At 43.7% G+C, this 17,304-nt stretch overlaps 3 protein-coding genes across 9 annotated transcripts; all 3 read right to left on the reverse strand.

The window, feature by feature from the left end:
* Positions 1–10: 10 nt before the first annotated feature.
* On the reverse strand, positions 11–3,374 carry lim2.5 (lens intrinsic membrane protein 2.5). Its single transcript, XM_077012431.1, has 5 exons — positions 3,237–3,374; positions 1,417–1,611; positions 895–1,044; positions 521–655; positions 11–429 (listed from the first exon to the last, which is right to left on the reverse strand). The coding sequence occupies exons 2-5, from the start codon at positions 1,589–1,591 to the stop codon at positions 368–370; spliced, it is 522 nt and encodes a 173-aa protein (XP_076868546.1). The 5' UTR covers positions 1,592–1,611; positions 3,237–3,374; the 3' UTR covers positions 11–367.
* Positions 3,375–4,014: 640 nt separating this feature from the next.
* LOC143519220 (sialic acid-binding Ig-like lectin 14) lies at positions 4,015–10,942 on the reverse strand. 6 transcript variants are annotated; one of them, XM_077012423.1, is made up of 11 exons: positions 10,487–10,941; positions 10,314–10,358; positions 9,415–9,786; positions 8,896–9,189; positions 8,179–8,448; positions 7,241–7,516; positions 6,610–6,876; positions 6,024–6,080; positions 5,210–5,312; positions 4,532–4,581; positions 4,015–4,152 (listed from the first exon to the last, which is right to left on the reverse strand). In XM_077012423.1, the coding sequence occupies exons 2-11, from the start codon at positions 10,351–10,353 to the stop codon at positions 4,121–4,123; spliced, it is 1,761 nt and encodes a 586-aa protein (XP_076868538.1). In that variant the 5' UTR covers positions 10,354–10,358; positions 10,487–10,941; the 3' UTR covers positions 4,015–4,120. The 6 variants fall into 6 exon arrangements, 5 of the variants coding, with proteins under 5 accessions (XP_076868538.1, XP_076868539.1, XP_076868542.1 ...); XM_077012424.1 differs by having other exon boundaries at positions 10,314–10,942; XM_077012427.1 differs by lacking the exons at positions 10,314–10,358; positions 10,487–10,941 and having other exon boundaries at positions 9,415–9,504; positions 9,648–9,787.
* A 247-nt stretch (positions 10,943–11,189) lies between these two features.
* vsig10l (V-set and immunoglobulin domain containing 10 like) lies at positions 11,190–17,292 on the reverse strand. 2 transcript variants are annotated; one of them, XM_077012433.1, is made up of 8 exons: positions 15,901–17,292; positions 15,004–15,077; positions 14,618–14,890; positions 13,519–13,785; positions 12,731–12,844; positions 12,612–12,652; positions 12,359–12,451; positions 11,190–12,249 (listed from the first exon to the last, which is right to left on the reverse strand). In XM_077012433.1, exons 1-8 carry the CDS (start codon positions 15,951–15,953, stop codon positions 12,181–12,183), a joined length of 984 nt encoding a protein of 327 aa, XP_076868548.1. In that variant the 5' UTR covers positions 15,954–17,292; the 3' UTR covers positions 11,190–12,180. The 2 variants fall into 2 exon arrangements, with proteins under 2 accessions (XP_076868548.1, XP_076868547.1); XM_077012432.1 differs by having other exon boundaries at positions 15,004–15,333.
* Between the last annotated feature and the right edge of the window lie 12 nt (positions 17,293–17,304).

A 17,304-nucleotide genomic window follows, 5' to 3' on the forward strand; every position in this document is an offset into this window, starting at 1 on the left:
TCACACAGTAGAAGATTTATCGTCTGACATTTTATTTGAAAATCTTAGCAAGACTAAATGTAATACATTCTTTGTAATCTTCACTTTAAATTTCATTTAATTCATTACAATTGCTGCCAACAGCTTTGCTACTAATCATATAATCTTATTTTTGAAGCAAGGACTACAGAGGCAGAAAAGCGCGTGCGGTGTTTGTTTTCGGTCTCTTAACCCCCACTGACTTCCAGTAAACTATGAGTCTGAACTCATGCCACTGCCTGATATTCAGCCGGCACCCCGGCTGACTGCAGCCTATTTCTGTTCACTGTTCTTGACAATGTTTGTCGTCTTAGTTTCTGTTCCTTGTCTTCGTGTTCCTCCTCTGCCTCTAGCGTGAGCCAGCCACTCTCCTGCACTCCTGCATCCTGTAGGCACACATGTAAAATATCCCTGCAACACAAAACATACAGATGAGTCGTCAGATAAGCCAGCAGGTCACGATGCCACAACGGCCACGTGGAAGCCGCACACATGTACCTACCTGCGAAAAAGGTCATGATCAAAGCCACCCAGCCTAGTATGTACGACCAGGAGAACCGCCAGTCACCGAAGCGCCGGCCCAGGAAGTTCACGGTCACTCCCGTGTAGACAGCCATCGCTAGCAGAACAAAGAGAGCTGTGCAGACACGGCAGTTTAGTGCGTTTGGAGGCTGACACATAACATTACATTCCTGACTACATATAGATTAACAGCAGCCCGGGCCGAGACACTGCACTCGTCAGCTCGTGTGTCACGTGTTCTGGTGTAATGGGCCACTTTAGCGTGAATGGCTGATTCATGCTGTAAACGAGCTACTGGTGTGGGTGAACAAAACCCGTGCGTTCTTCATCAGTAGCCATAATGCGTCAACTCACTTGAAACAAAAAACATGATCCCCGCAGCAAAGGAACGGTTGAACCTCTCGAACGAGGAGAAGTGAGCGAACGAGAGGATGCCGGCGATGATCCCCGCGAAACATGACATGGCTGACAGGATCATGAAGGCCCTGGTGGCGTTCCAGTAAGCTGAAGTGAGACGAAGACAGTGAGACAGTGAGACAACGGGGGTGTGAGTGAGACGTTAATGCATCGTACCACGGACAACCGACCTGAGCTTTTAAACCTGACAAAATGACTAATGAGTTGGGTATACGTGCTTTTTCTACAAATGCTCTTTTTTTCCTACATTGTTGTTTTAACAAACAAGTTTGCTAACAGTTAACAGATAAGTGAAATTAAATGGACACAATATTAGTGTTTTAGTGTCACTTAGGGGGCCAGTCTTATCACCAGCTGTTAACATAATGCCTGTGTAAACGTTATCCCAGTAATTGCTGTTGCCGCAGGGCCTGGCTTTACCCGCTAGCAGTGATGACCAGGGCTACTGCGCTGACGTACCTACGCTGTCCGTCTGCATGTAGCACTTGCCCGACATGCAGTAGCGCCACAGGCCCTGGTTAGCGAAGCTGCCGGACAGGCGGTACTGCATCCAGTAGTCGGTAGCCGTGGAGACGACCAGGAGGACGTTCCCCACGAAGGCACAGAAGAGACCTCCTCCCATGAAGCTGTACATGGCGCCGGGTGTTGTGGAAGCTGTCGAGACGTGGGGTCAGAGGGACAACGTTAACGCACAGTGGTGGCTACAGTCGCCGTCGCCGTACCAGCACCGACCCAGCGCGGTTTCAGGCGTCAGGCAACAGCGCTGAGGGCACAAGGTCCGAGTGTTATACTTGATGTAACATGATGTAATTTTTGCAGGGCCCGTGTTGTAAGTGTAAGACATTGGCGTGCCTGTGCCGGCCGTGCAGACACCAGCGTGTGTAGCAGTCACAGGGCGGCTGTTTATGGCCAAGAATGTCTGGTGATCAGATATGGATTCTATTCTGGATTATCTGATCTGGGCAAATATGATGTGATAAGATGAGACGAATGAACAACAATTCAATATAAATAGCTATAAACAATAAACAGACACATCATTTGGAATAAGATTAGCTTTCATTTTTAGGAATAAGTGGTAGCATAAATAAAGAATGGCACATGTCTCTTCCAGTGACATCAGCATTGTGGCACATCCGAAACATGTAAGTTCATAAGGTCTTTTCCTGTCTACGTTCCACATTTCCTCTGCAATCTAATTATATGCCGCAGAAAACCTCAGAGCCAAAGGGCCTAGAGCACAATGCCGTGTAGTGTTTATTAACTTCTAATACATAGACAGTTGAAAGTGTGCTGAGTGTTGACACATCTGAGTCACCACACTGCGTGTATGTTGGAGGAATTTAAGGAGTCTGTAAATGTAGTGTGACACATTTTGTTGCAGCAAACAAAAATGGTGAAGGAAAGGCCAAAAATAGACCGAAAGGGAAGTTGTAAGTCTTCCTTAACTAGTCTTCCTTGAGTTTAACTGGCATATGAAGTTAGATGTCAAAAAGCAAATGTTGTTATTGCAAGTAGCATGATATTTGAGATTTCGTGAATAGTGATCCGATTTGGGCTCCGTTTATTTCAGTTCATTCATGAACTTTTGGTTCAGCTGTTAAGCTGAAGACACTGAATTCAGCTCATAGTCGATCAAATGACTTGCTATTCTTGACTTGATATTCTTGTCTGTTAAAAAAATCTGTTCAAGGCTTATGTTGAATCAGCGTGTGTTAATCAGCTGCAGGAATGAAGATCCAGTCCTAGTGTTCTAACCATTCCCAGTCAACTGTTGCCACCCAAGCTGCTGTGTTTGTTCAGTCTAACGATCCGTTCGGCCGTAAACGCTGTTTGCGCCAACAACAGGCAGTGCTGTAATATCATTCCGCATGATAGGACAGGAAAGTGGATGAAGCATCAATAAGAAAAGCCTAACATAAAGAAAAAATGGTCGGGGCTACAGCCTGTATCAGCCAAAGATCAAAGTGACGTTAATGTAAGGTGATCTCCTCTACTCTAAAAGCACATCTGGAGTGTACACTCTCACCTTACTGGTTTCCAGTAGAGTATATACCACAACTCATAGCTGTCACAAGGTGTCAAACAATTATTTTCAGAAAATTTTTGTTAAACAAGACCAACTCAAATTCCATCAGTTACAAAGACACATGGTCTGCATTATATTGTATGTCAATTTCTAAATATTTCCGTTCATTAAATATGACCAATTCTTTGTGACTTCTAAACTCAGTTCAGCAATTTGTCAAAAGTAATCATGTGGTCCGGAGGGTTCTTACCTGAGATAAACACTCTTCAATTGCAAACCTTCCCGCAGGACAAGAGAGATCGAGAGGAGAGCAGGGAGACCACAGAGAGCGTAACGTCAAGAGAACCTCCTAAGCTGAATTCCAAAAAGTTATCCCCTTTGCTTTTCTGTTGATGGTGGCAAAATCCTTTTAACACACACACACACGTTTGTCCACAGAGAAAAGAGGCACTATCGCTTGCTGGGGCCTGGGTCACGTGACTCTTTCACGGTATGGTCAGTGTTCGAGGTGGGGTGGGTGTGTGTTGGAGGGTGGTGGGATTTGTATGTGTGTGTGTGGGCGCGTGCATTGGGTGTTCTAGAACTGGATTTGTGGAGATTTGTTGTTGTTTAGGGTGTTATAGAACTGTGATTGTGCAGAGGTTTGTAACTGTATTGGATGTTCTAGAACCGTGGCTGTGGTGTTGTATTGTGTGTTCTAGAACTGTGGATGTGTTGTATTGTGTGTTCTAGAACTCTGGATGTGTTGTATTGTGTGTTCTAGAACTGTGGATGTGCAAAGGTTTGCAGTAACGGTGCTCTGTTGTCAAAGCAACATGCTGAGGCACACACTTTCTTTCAGTGTATGCTCATCAGTCCAGGTTGTCCACATGGGTGATACACTCACAACAGACACATGACTGTACATCCACACCCCCACACACAGTACATTTACCAGAAAGTGATGTAATTTTTATTTCATTCAAAGAGTGCACCAAATAGTCATGTTAACCATTATAATTAAACATCTCACTATCTTGAACTTAAATGTGTATGTGTAAGACGGGAAGTAAGTGTGAAAGGCCAGATCACAGTGGAGAACTGGGAAGTACCATTAAAAAAATAGCCATGACACATTTTTTGTTGTGGCCGTCGTTAGGACCAGTCTGTCCCGAATGGCCTGACATCTGCGGAGAGAAGAAGAGATGATGGGAGATGAGGGAGATGATAGAGCAGTGTGAGACATGATGCATGACTGGGATGACAAAAGCAAAGCTCAATAAAGCATTAGGGTTATTTACCAGAAGTATATGCCTTCATGTGATCTAGACACCGATACACCTAATCACTGACTACTTTGTACTCCTACTTTGTAGTTCTTTTTTTAAGAAGAGAATATTATCTGTCCCTTATTTGGTATTATAATCTCAGCATGCTAAACATCCAGAAAGGCAACTGCATTAAGGTCCATATTAAGAAAATGTTCATCGTGCAGATACGTTAATCAGAACTACGTATGCAGCAAACATAATAGTCCTGCTGCTCTAACGTAGTCCTATTACTCACCGTCCATCTGAACTTCCACAGGTGTGTCATCCTTCCTGCCATTCGCCCTCCTGTTTCCATGGAAACGTAGAACACCACTCAATCAAACTTCTCAAAGTACCTGTGATATTGTGATTTGAATGATAGCCTCCCTACACGCAATATTCCAGCATTCCACATAGACACATTGATTAAACAGTTATCAGTTATTATCAAGCCGTATTTGTATTCCAGAGCCGTAAATCATATTTTAATAATACATTCACAGAATCTGTTTGCATTTTAGGGTGGCAAACAAAACACTAGCCACATCACAGCACCTGATAACACCATCACAACACCCTGAGTCATGCTGTACCCAGACTGATCTGCTAACCAAATAATGCCCAGTGGCCCTGTGGTTCCAAACCACAGTACAGGGTGGCAGTCTGTGCATGGCAAGACATTGATTAGGGCTGCTGTTTGTAAAACAGGACACCTAAAAAAATGCACTAATAATACCAGTAAAACCAGTGCGCCTAATAAAATGACAATGAAGGTTCAAGCTAGGTGTGTTGAGTGTATGGCTATATACAATAATGATTATGAGCATTTAACATGATTTACGCTGACTATGGGCTTTCATTGGCTTTCTGCAATATTAACATTTCTGGGTCATTTCACACTGTGTGTGCAAAGCGGGCCACTGGGCTGGTCTACCTTGTCCTCTGTAAGCAGTAGAGAAGTGAGACAGTCCCAAGCACCACGCCCACAGCCCCACAAGCCACTGCAGCGATGAGGGAGCCTTTCCCTACAGGAGAGTCTGAAACGACGAGCACGCTGTTATACTAGGAGTAGTACATTACCCATCATGCATCGATAGTCACAGGTGTCCTATTCAAAGTAGCTTGTTACAGGCAAGCAGGATGATTAGAATATGTAACACATTACACATGGAATAATTTTAATAGTTCTACAGCTCATGGGTGATACCAGGGATCAGTAAAGGATTAGTTAAGGATCAGTAAGGGATCAGTCAGGGATCAGACATTCTGCTTCACTGCTTAAGATGGAAAAAGATGGAAAAGATAAGTTTGAAGGTCAAATGATTAACTCCAACATGCAGATGACATGTTGGAGTTCATCTCAGTGACCCACTTAGGGACATCATGTCCTGCACATTCATCGTGACTTTCCTGCTCCACTACTATCTAATTACATCTAATAAACGAATCGTGAGCTGCGTCCATCGGGTCAGATCAAGGAAAGCACAGCAACACACAGTGACAGGAGAAGGCAGGAGAAAGTGGCTCAATAACGGGCAGACAGACAGGTTACATGTAGGACAGACAGACAGGTTACATGTAGGGCAGACAGGCCTTTGAGCGTTAGCTGCAAGAGTCGTTCGTCCATGTTCGTTCCTAAGTGTCACGAGACTCTGTATCCGACTCTGTATCCGCCGTCTGCTTGTCCTGGACGCCGGCGGCCAGCCAGTCTACAGCAGCCGCTGGATAAGCGTCAACCAGACACTCACACTTCACCTCTCCATTCTCCAGTGCACAGAAGGAATCAGGTGAGATGACGGGGGCGACTGGGAAACGAAACGTGACAGCAATGAAAAAAAGAGTTACGAGATCTCTTGTGCAGACCTGAGTAGATATGACTAGATAATGGAATTTTGTAGTATTTCATATAATCGTGAATTATTTGACCACTGTAAAAATTGTGTGAGAGTGGACATAGGAAATCAAAATCCCTTTGGTTTCCTGCTTCTTTCTACAGGATTGTTCAGTATCCTGCAGTTAAACATTACTAATGTAGTTAATGTTAATAAATGATTAAATGAGTGTTACTACTGTGAATGTTAGTGTGGAGTCTTGTTGCTGTTACCCTGACTGTGCTAGCTCACCCACAACCCCACATCCTGATAAGACAAGGCCTACTAATAAGACAAACTGATAAGACAGACTTGGCCAAGATAACGCAAAACATTACATACTTTCTTATGCTCTTGGTCACTGATCTAGAAATGGGAGGTGATCTGGAGGTGGTCTAGAAGTGATCTGGAGGTGGTCTAGAAGTGATCTGGAAGTGATCTGCCAACATACTCAGACACTCACAGTCCACGTGAACCAGGGCACTGGTGGAGCTGGTCCAGCCCACCTCGTTCATGGCCGAGCAGCGGTATGGCCCCATGAGCCGGCCCACGGCCACCAGGTGGAGCCTCTCCGACTGCTCCCCAAGCTCCACCTCTCTGTCCCCCTGGACCTGGTACCAGCTGTAGGAGAGCACTGCGGGGAAAGCCCGGCACATGCAGGACAACGTGACATACTGACCCTCCCGGACATGGGTAGGATGCTGAACGATGGTCACGTCCAATGGGAGCGCTGAAACAGTGTGGGGAGACAGAACGGTTTCTCAAGATGAAGCACATTAGAATGAATCATTCTCTCTGCCTACACTTCAGAAGACTCCATTTTGGAGCCATGTTTAATGTTTTTCAGTTTTTTTTTTTCAGATAGATGGGTGGTTTGCAGCGGACATAATGCTACAGTCATTTCTATTTCCAATTTAATCTGCTTCCATTATAAATAAAAAGTAGTTGAATACCAGACATTTTAAGTGGAAGTAAATGGAAAGCAACTAAAGGCCATTTTTGTCTATGGCACCATCCCCACATCTGAGACACTTTTAGCAGAACACCTTATCCTTCCAAGCCCCTGTGGTTAAAGTTTAGCAGCTCTTCCATACCCTTCATAACGAGGGAGTGCTCCTGCTCGCCATGAACATTGAAGGCCCTGCAGGTCACAGCCGTGATCTGGAAAGTTCCGTTAAAAAGCAGCTTCCCGCTGAACGTGTGGTTCAGCTTTACTCTGACCGTCCTAACATCCCTGAGGGTAGAGTGAGGGTCTCCACTGTTCACCCTCCACTCCACAGAGGCACTGGGCCAGGCTCGGACCTTACACCAGCACCGCAGTGATGGAGCTTGGATGATGCAGCAGGATTCCGGCTGGATGGTGGGCGGGTCTAGAAACAACAAATCACATCGAGATAACATGAAGAAGTACAGGCACGCCCAAATCCAGAATATCATCATTGTTTCACGAGCATCTAACTAGAGCTATAACACAACATCATAACACAACATTATCAGACCTTTGAAGTAATACACAGTGAGCTGGTAAAGTCCCTGTGTATCACCAAGCTGTTACACTCTGCATTTTATAACACCCTCTGCACACATCACCGATTAGTGATACAGAGTGTGGACTGTGTCATGGAAATTCTCCGTCACATCTCTCTAAGGAGGTCGGCCTCTTGTGAGGTCAGTGAAATAAACACGTGCAGTTTCTGTGGAGTCACTGATCACGCTACTTTATTCACAGTTTCTCAGCCCATATAATACATTGAGGGATGGGTCAGCATGAGTTAGGAAAATACTGGAAATTTACAGACTCATCGTTATGCACAATTCACTTCCCCAAATATGTTCTAGAAAGATAGAAGGTCTCCATGACCCCCTCCTTGCTTTGACTTTTAACTTATCTTTCCATCTCCCACACGTATCAAATTCTTGCTTGTTTTCTTGACCCCAGGGTGACCTAGGGCTTCCTGTTTAGATCCCACACAATTCAATCAACCGACACTACCCCAAGCTTAGTGATTTCATAATTTCCAACACAACTGACACTCCACGGTGACGATGAAGGGGGAGGTGGAGTTGGCCACTCCGTGTGCGTTCTGCGCTCCGCAGTAGAAGCGGCTCTGGTCAGGGGGCAGGTCAGGGACGGTGACGCTCATCTCGCGAGCGCTCAGCTCACGTATGGAGCCGTCCCTCTGCAGGTACCACAGGAACGAGGAGGCAGGGGGGTTTGCGTTGCTGCGGCATTCCAGAGTGACTTCGCCCCCCACCAGGGCCGTGCTGGTCTCCCCAGAGACGTGCACTGATTGCGGCGAATCTAAGTGGAGAAGCAATTTGTTTTCATTATTAGCGTTAGCACACTTTGTGTGTCATAGTTCTGAATGCATAAGTGAATTAATAAATGGATGAATGGACACTTGGTTAATGTTTCTTTACTGTAACCTGAAAACATGGCCCCCTCCCCCCTCCGCTCCCTCACCCGTAGTCTAATGAATGGGAGAGTGTTCAAATATTCCTGGAACTGTGCATCTAGGCTTTAAAAAGCTTAAAGGCATTAGAGCAAATGTGGCTTAACAGGCTCAGAAGCAAAGCCCAGCAGAGACCCTGCATATCTGCGTGAATGCAGATGTGCGGATATAAACATGTTTAAAAGGAAAGTTCTATTTAAAACGTTTGACATTTAATACAGCGCAACGGCTCCGCCAGAACACTTGAATGTGTGCGGTGGTTTATGAGACCAAGAGGCACCATTACTGAAACTCACAGCTCAGGTTAATCTCCACCCACTTGGGGACTGTTGGCCTTCCCTGGCGTCTCACCCAGCAGCCGACCGGCCGGCCCTGGTCACTGACTTGGCCAGGAAAGGAGATGATGCTTATCGTTTGCCAGCTGCCCTGGCCCAGGTCAGTCTGGTTGGTCTGGACGTTTCCACTCGTGTCACCAAACGAGAGTGTTGGGGGAGAGAAAGGGCAAGTGTGCTTTACTGCACAAATAACACGGAGAGTGTCGTCCTCTTTAGGTTCTCCCTCAACATACAGGTCTACTGCTCCTGGCATCTCTGATATAAAACACAGAGAATATGCAAAGAGAGACAGGAGTCTGTTAAATGTTCTTGTTCTTACATTTTCCTCACACTTTATTTTAACCTTTTTAACGTTCATCCAAAAAAATAAATGTATACAAATCCCCAGCAGGTGGCAGTGTAGTGTAATTATAACCACCGTGTGTGCAGAACACTGGTCCACAAAAACAATTAGTCTGCAGTAATCAGCAGTAGTTTTACCTTGGACATTCAGCATAATGGTATTCAAATAGAATTTGTGGTCGACTTTATCCGGATCGATCCAGGGGTAAAGGTGGTATCCGTTCATTTCTGGCACAACATAATTTATGTTCAGACTGCAGTTGCCTGACTTGACATCTCCTATGAGCTTCGTTCTACCACGGAACGGCTCGATTATGGCCGTGGGGTCTTTACTGTAGACCACGGGGTACTTGGTGCTGGAGTAGCTGTACCAGGTGGCGTCGGACGGCTCGTGGGAGGACGGGTGGGTGAAGGAGCATGGGATGAAGAGGCAGGAGCCGGACAGAGCGCTGATCTCAGCAGGCAGGTCCACGTGCCAGTCCTGAGCCTCCACCATTACACACCAGAGCACTGAGGGGGATGGGTGGAGCACAGAATAACAATACTCACCTCTCACTCTTAGAAACACAGAGCTTACACCAACACGCACTGGCTACGTTACGTTTCCCAGTCTTTTGGATAGTCTTTTACAGCTAGAGGCCATGTGCAGTCATAAATGATTTACCAGCCATCTCTGTTTTTTGCTTTGTGACCACAAGATGACTTGTGACTCAATATACGTTTTTGTTGGCAGGCCTCTCTAAGCAGAACAGCAATAGTGATGTGGTAGTGATATGTTAATGGGTGTTCATGTCATTATATACAGTCAGCAGTGTGGTTAGAATTTGTCACTACTAGGTCTAAAAATGGCCAACCAACAGAGGTTCTGAGGTCAGAAACTGACCACCATTGAGGAGGCTACCATAAAACTGGACATAGCAACATGCTACAGTCTCTAACTAGACACCATCGTAAGCCATAGATCACCATAAATCTATTTGCAGGTCAATCCAACCCAATCAATGAGAATGAGATTAGGAACACCACCTGTTTCTTACCTCGCAGGAGAAAGCAAACGTGAACAGGCTGACGGTCCATCGTTGCTAAATCCACGGACAATGGAATAAATCAGATTCAATTGATATTTAATCTGCATAGAGTTTGCAGTAAGTGACTACTGCTTCCAATTTAGCATATAGAATTTGAAAAGAAACTGTAAGCAGTTACGCACATAATCTGGTAGAAAATGCATTAAAGACCAATACATTAATTAGAATTTAAAATATTTAAAGTTCAAAATGAATATCCGTGTGATGTCTTCTGTGGCTTTTTCCTTTAGTTCCAGTGTGAGGAACAAAGTACCCTCAGCACACGATTCTGGCCTTTACTGCAACGTAAGCATTTAATCCGGAAACTATAAGATGTAATCTAGTAGGAAATATAATCTTTATAGCCTCATTACAATGAGTGTACATGTGATTTTCGTATGTACACTCATGATTTCATATGCTTTCATATGTCTTTAATTAATCATATGAAAGCAAGAGTGAGGCTAAATAGTTTCAGATGCCCAAAAAAGCTCCACAAATTTCACACTTCTTTATTTTAGAAACTGCACACGTGCCAAAGGATGACACATTGGCTCTCTCTTCTCACATCCCAGTGGCATTAGCCTGTTATATAGAGGGGTTAAAGAAATACAAATAAATACTCATTTAATCATTTTATATTCAGCCTTTTGCAAGGTAAGAATAAAACCATTGTGAAAAACAATTAACCAGCTCAAACCACTGAAATTTTTTAGAAATGAGACTTGAGGTATTGTTAGCTAAAAATCAAATGTTAAAAATGACTTTTACAAAGCTCAGTTTCATTTAATACTGTGGTGCCACTGCTGAAAAAGTCCTGGATTTGTCAACACTCACCAAAAATAACCAAAAAAATAACAACCAAAAAAAAAAGGATGTGAAATCAAAACCACCCTGAAATGAGAACACCAATTCACACACTGTAGATCAGAAGCTTAAAATTTTCATTATTTATGTGGCAAATTCAATAGGAAAGATACAAAGTTAAAACGTGCTGGTGCAGATCAGAGAAAGCAACTCACATAGCAGCCACTGCTCACATCAGGGTTGCCAAGTTCTAGCAGCCACTACCTTCACCAGGGTTGCCAAGTAAACCGCCAGCATTGATACCAGAGAGCACATTTACTAAACACAAGTTAGCTGAGCATGCCAAGCCATTTCTCTTTTCACTGCACTAAATATCTTTTATATTTCTTTAAAACACAAACAGGAAGTTTAACATAGCAACCTCTTTTAATGACAGACCACTACATACACATGCGGTCAGTTTACATTTAGTTTTATTTAGAATATGTAACAAAAAAGAACTTAAAAGATAAATCATAAAACATAAATGAAATATTCGAGATGAAGCGTGTAACTAATCCCATGTTTACGACACTTCGTGCACCAAGTTCTGTGCCAGACAAACACGTGTGTGGCTCTGGCTCCGATGTGCACCAGATCACGTTCTTGTCCATGCTTAGGTCTGCTACACACCATTACCCTCAATAAAATGCTTTACAGATATCCGCAGTGGGAAAACCTCGATTGCCCATGTTGGAAAACGTTCCAGGAGCTAACAGATGCTCTTGTATAGAGAGAGTTACAACAGGGCTTGTTTCCATGAAATAAATCAATTTATCATTCATTCCTACATTTAAATTTAATATCACAAATCTCAGACTTAAGAAAAATCAGGTCAGTGAATCTTTGGTGAGCCAAAAGGACATGAGGTAGATCTACACAGTGCTACGATCTGGGGGGTTTCCTCTTTTTGAATTCCTTTAAGGGCATTAAAGCACTACTCAGATAAGCCGGCTAGTCTCCAGAGCAGAGCTGGAGTGGCTATTGGCAGTTACACTGTAGTAGCCATTCTCATAGGGTGGGTCGCTAACGGCAACGAGCCAGCTCGCTCCGTTATCCCCTGAAAACCAAAACAGTTGAAAAATATAACATTTACCTTATAATGTTTCAGTACAGAAAAAGTGTGGTCAGTTCCCTATCAGATGAGGGGAAAGGTTGAAATACAACACCTGGTGATCGTAAAGTCTGTAATCAGGAGGCTGTTTCAGTCCACTAATGAGAAGTTTATGAGGTTTGGTCATATCAGGCTGACTGACCACAGCCTAAAGATGAACATAGAAAACACACGTCATGTAAAATCAATTAATAAAAGTTAATAATTAACACAATCATTCAGAGACCAGTAACCAAAGACATAACTGTCTCATGCCACCTGTAATTCTTTTATTAGCATAATTAGCATTTAAAGGTGGGTGAACTTACTTTCTCCACTGCTCTTGATACAGGATATCTGGGATTTCGATCTGTGAAAACAAACAGTAATCACAAACTTCTAAAATGCCACCAAACATCGTGCTTGGGTGAATGCAGAGGTCACAGACCTTTCTTTTTATAGCAGAAGACACACAGGAGGACGAGGCCAGCGAGGAGGATCAACAGGAGGAGACCACAGGGGATTCCAGCAGCTAGGCCAACAATGGCCGCCGTACTGAGACCTGCATCGCACAATTATACGCACAAATATACATATAGTACTGACACCGGATACACACACAGATATATAGGCTACATACAGATATATGCACACCACTGAGCGCTGATATACACACAGCTACATGCACAAATATATGCCCAGATATACATATAGCACTGGGACCACATATATGCAGAGAACTGCAGGCTGCATCGTGCAGATCTGAGAGCTGACATATGTGTAGCTCTAAGATCACATTGTGTTAATATCTGTAATGATGACCAAAATGACCAAAACCCAAAAAGACCACACACCCTGGTGAAAAAAGAGACCATCTCTCAAGTTACTGGCTAAGTCAGCAATGAAACCACCTCTATCAGCTCTGTTGTGTTTACACGCCCAACAGATCGTCGTGTCATCATCACTGCCTCATTACATTTGCTTGGAGCAAGAGGGCTGGGTAATATAAACACATAACATTAAAAGAGATACAGAATTCATACACCGCAAGTTAGAAGACTTAAAAAACAAACGGTGAAGTGTTCATATGATCTGCATTTTTTAAATTGCAAATAACAATTTTATTTATGCGTGAAAAACCCACCAGAAGTATATGATATCTTCTGAATAAATTAGCAGCATGTCTATTTCAAATTTTGTTGTCATATTATCCTGCTAGGAACTGTCCTGTCATACCCCGCACTTCTATGGTGACGTCCCTCTCAAGATGCGCACTGGTCTTCACGTTAACTAGCATACAGGTGTAGAAACCGCTCTGGCTTGGTTGCACATCCGTCAGCTGGAGCGTTCCATTGGGCGAGGTGGGGAGGCTGTGGCCATTGTAAACCCAGGTAGCAGAGGGGGCGGGGACTCCTTCAGCTCGGCAGGACAGAGAGAGCGTCTCCCCTGCAACAAAGGTGGCTTTTGTTGGGCTGACCTCCAAAAACGGCTGGTCTGGCCCATCTAGATTCAACGAGAGGGGTAGAGAACAGCAGAGACAACGAAACCTGTTTAAAGAAACACTGATCAAAAACGAACAAACAAACACAAATGAAAATGCGAGTGTGGCTGTTGGTTAATGGGAACTACTATAGTTAGGGGTTATGAATCCAAAAAGATCACGTTTACTTTCACTAATAGACTGCTGTTTGTCCATTTCAACCAGCAAGATAAAATGTACTTAATTTTTAAATCAATGTAAGACATCGGGATAAAAGTATTATGAGGACAATAGTGACAATGATTAGATTTTCATAACAATATTTTAAATTTAACACCCATTAATGAACCAATAGGTGTAAAAGTCCATTTGCTGTCACTGCAGAGCTTGGTATAAATCAAACCCATTTTAAACTGCCTAACGACGCTCTATGAAGATACATAAAATCCAATAAACTGGATCAGTTGTTTTACATGGTGCTTAAACTAAACTGCAGAAACACAGAGCTTCAGAACTAGAGTGGGCAACCACATGGCAACAGCAGCACATCACATCATAATACTATATGGCTCTGTGTCTGCACTCCTGAAGTGTCAGTGTCCTGCAATGACCTGCAGTTTAGTGTCTTGCTTGCTCGTTACAAATTCTAATTCAAATGACCTAATCTACAGGCTAAACAAAAAAAACAACAACAACAAAAACAATCATAATAAAAAAGGCTGGTTCTCTGAGAGCCCCTTATCTAAAGCAGTGTTTACTAATCCAGTCCATCGGCTCCTTGGGGCCAGCTAGAGGCTCCCGGGGGCTGGAAATGGAAGATTACTGATGTAAAAGACAAAATATGAGCAATCTTACAAAACACGGTGACGTCCTTGTACTGCTTCCCAGAGCTGAACGGGTTGGTGAGAACGACGCCGTAGCGTCCCGTGTCATTGCGGCTTGGACGCTTTATCGTCAGACTCTTGTCCGTAATGGCGTAGCGAGAGCTGTCGGCCAGGGGCAGCCCGTTGAAGTACCACTCAGAAGATGCGGCCTGCCCTGGTGCGGAGCTGTAGAAGAGCTCGTAGGCTGCACCTCCCTCCACGGCGTCCTGCACCCCGGTGCCCAAGGAAACGTCTCGGATGCTGTCTGCCAAGCCCGAAGACAGCGTACATTTTTAAAGCATATAAAGTGTATTATACACTGCAGTGAAAACCTGTAAAGTGTTGGACTCACTGGCACAATACATGATGGTGACTCACCATATACTGAGAGTGTAAAGTTGACAGACGCCTCTGAATTCCCTGGTTTCATCATCTGCACCGTGTAAGTATGGCTGTAGTTGAGAGTGACATTCCGGAACATGAGCGATCCGCTGTGATCTAGTGACAGAACCCCTCTGTGTGCAGGAGCAATGTCGGGAGGAATGCTGTAGCCCGCGATCCATATCGCCACTCGCACCGACCCCATGTACCAGGTCACCAGAGGTCCAGTGACTCCACTGTAGTTCACACCAAGGGTCACATTGGTACCAACAAAAGCATTGACCCGGGTGGGCCCAGTGGGTAAGACGACTAGAGAGCAACCACAACCTGTGGTTGGAAAAGAATGACTTGTTAAGTTTAATCCGGAAAAACACAAACCTCCTGTCATTCTATGTCGGATTAGTGCCTGTCTCAGATCCTTGTTATATTTGTGTACACGGTGTTCTCCAAATGCAGGACAATCCTGTAGGCCAAGGTGAAACTGCAGGTCTGAACTAGGTCTGACATTCACTTTAGACCACTAATGTGCAATTATGGGGGCTCTGTTTACATTTAAAGAAACCGGTTTACTTCAAATAGGCTGTATAAAGTCATTGTTATTATGCCTTTCCTCTGTACGTACTATGTACCTTTTCGATATGTCGAATCTAATTCACTGAGCTGAGGCACGGACGGCTCCAAGAAAGCGTCAGGTGGGAACTGGTGTTCAGGTGAAGGTATACCTGCCCTGAGGACTCTCAGCAACGCGACCACAACAGCCCAATTCACTAATAGGCCATGAAAATAATGCAGAATTATGTCTGAATTACGTCAGTGCCCTCGAGTTCTGCTCGAGTACCCCAAAACGGATTTAGATACGTTATCTAAATAATTTAATAAGGCGGGGAAACTTACCGGTTATGTTGCAAATCAGTAGAAGCGCAAAACTGGTAAGCTTCAAAAGACATCTCTTCATGGCGACGATATTCTGGACAAAACAGCAGTCAGTCTAGCCTACTAAATAAATCCAGAAATCCTGTCAGCAACTCACATCGCAACTTTCCCACGGAGTGGAAGATCTCGCGAAAGAGAAGCGCTCACCTAACCCCACCCACTCGGTTCCCCAGGTTCTCCATAGCAGCTACAGGTAGTCATGCATACCGCAGTAATGCAACGTGTTACCGTTGCTTTGACATATTAAAAGCGTAAAACCTAACTTTAGCATCCAGAAATGAAACTAGTTTTATGGCAAGCCAGGTGTATTTGCGTATTGCAATAGCCCGACTGTTTCATGCGATTTTGGAAAAGTAAGCACAGTTGTCAGAATTACGTTTTTAACCCACATCCTCTGATAAAGGTTCACACACCGCAGCCAGCATTAGATCAGACCTTCTCAGAGCTGACGTTTGGCTAACGAGCCTGAAAATGCAACATGAGAAGAGAATTGACGAGAGTGATGAGGATCATTGACTCTCCGCAAGAATACATAAAAGAAAACTAATAATACGAAAACTTAGTTGACACTCTCCTCTATTTAGCAGCAAACAAAAGACAAGACATATAAGTATTTGATACTCACAACGTGTTCTTTCTCAACAGGTTGAACAAGTTAACAGTTACCTGCATCGTTTCTTCAAAGTGACGCATGGTCCGACCAAACGAAAACAGCAGTAAAAATAGCACTCTATTGTAAAGTGTAAGCAGTAAAATTGTCCCTTTTTTCAAATGAAATACACTTTGGCATTTCTCTCATAAATTCAGTAGGAAAGTATTCAAATTGAGAAATGTATTTATAAATTGCATGATGTAGACATATAAACAAGCCAGCGTGCTGTTTGATGTCAGAATGAATTAGATACTTGGTGTGACCTACATGTGACCTTGATTACACTGTGGTATATGACGTCGAACTAGGTGCCATTGAAATATACCCAATAGGCCTACTGGTTATAGAGCTCTAGAAGATAGAAAGCTTAATGGTGCATTAATGTAATTACATATAAACATGAAAAAAATTACCACTAGTGTGCAGTTCAAGTGTAAACAAAATCTGAATTATTTGTATTGTATTTTTTTTTTCTAGCTAAACCACTGCAAGGACCATTAGAGGTCTGGAGGAGGTGAAATGACTGCTCCTTTGCTTCCGATCCCTCCAGATGTCTACAGAGATGCTGTTGCAGCCACCTTCATTAGAAGCATGTGTTCTCCACATGTGGAGCTCTGACAGAAAATAGCAGTCATGAATAGACATGACAACTAAAGCAAATGTAATGCAGTTTAGTGAACTGCAATAAATCTATAGTGATGACTTTGGGTAAA

This window comes from Brachyhypopomus gauderio, chromosome 7 (assembly GCF_052324685.1).
Source record: "Brachyhypopomus gauderio isolate BG-103 chromosome 7, BGAUD_0.2, whole genome shotgun sequence".
Taxonomy (NCBI): domain Eukaryota; kingdom Metazoa; phylum Chordata; class Actinopteri; order Gymnotiformes; family Hypopomidae; genus Brachyhypopomus; species Brachyhypopomus gauderio.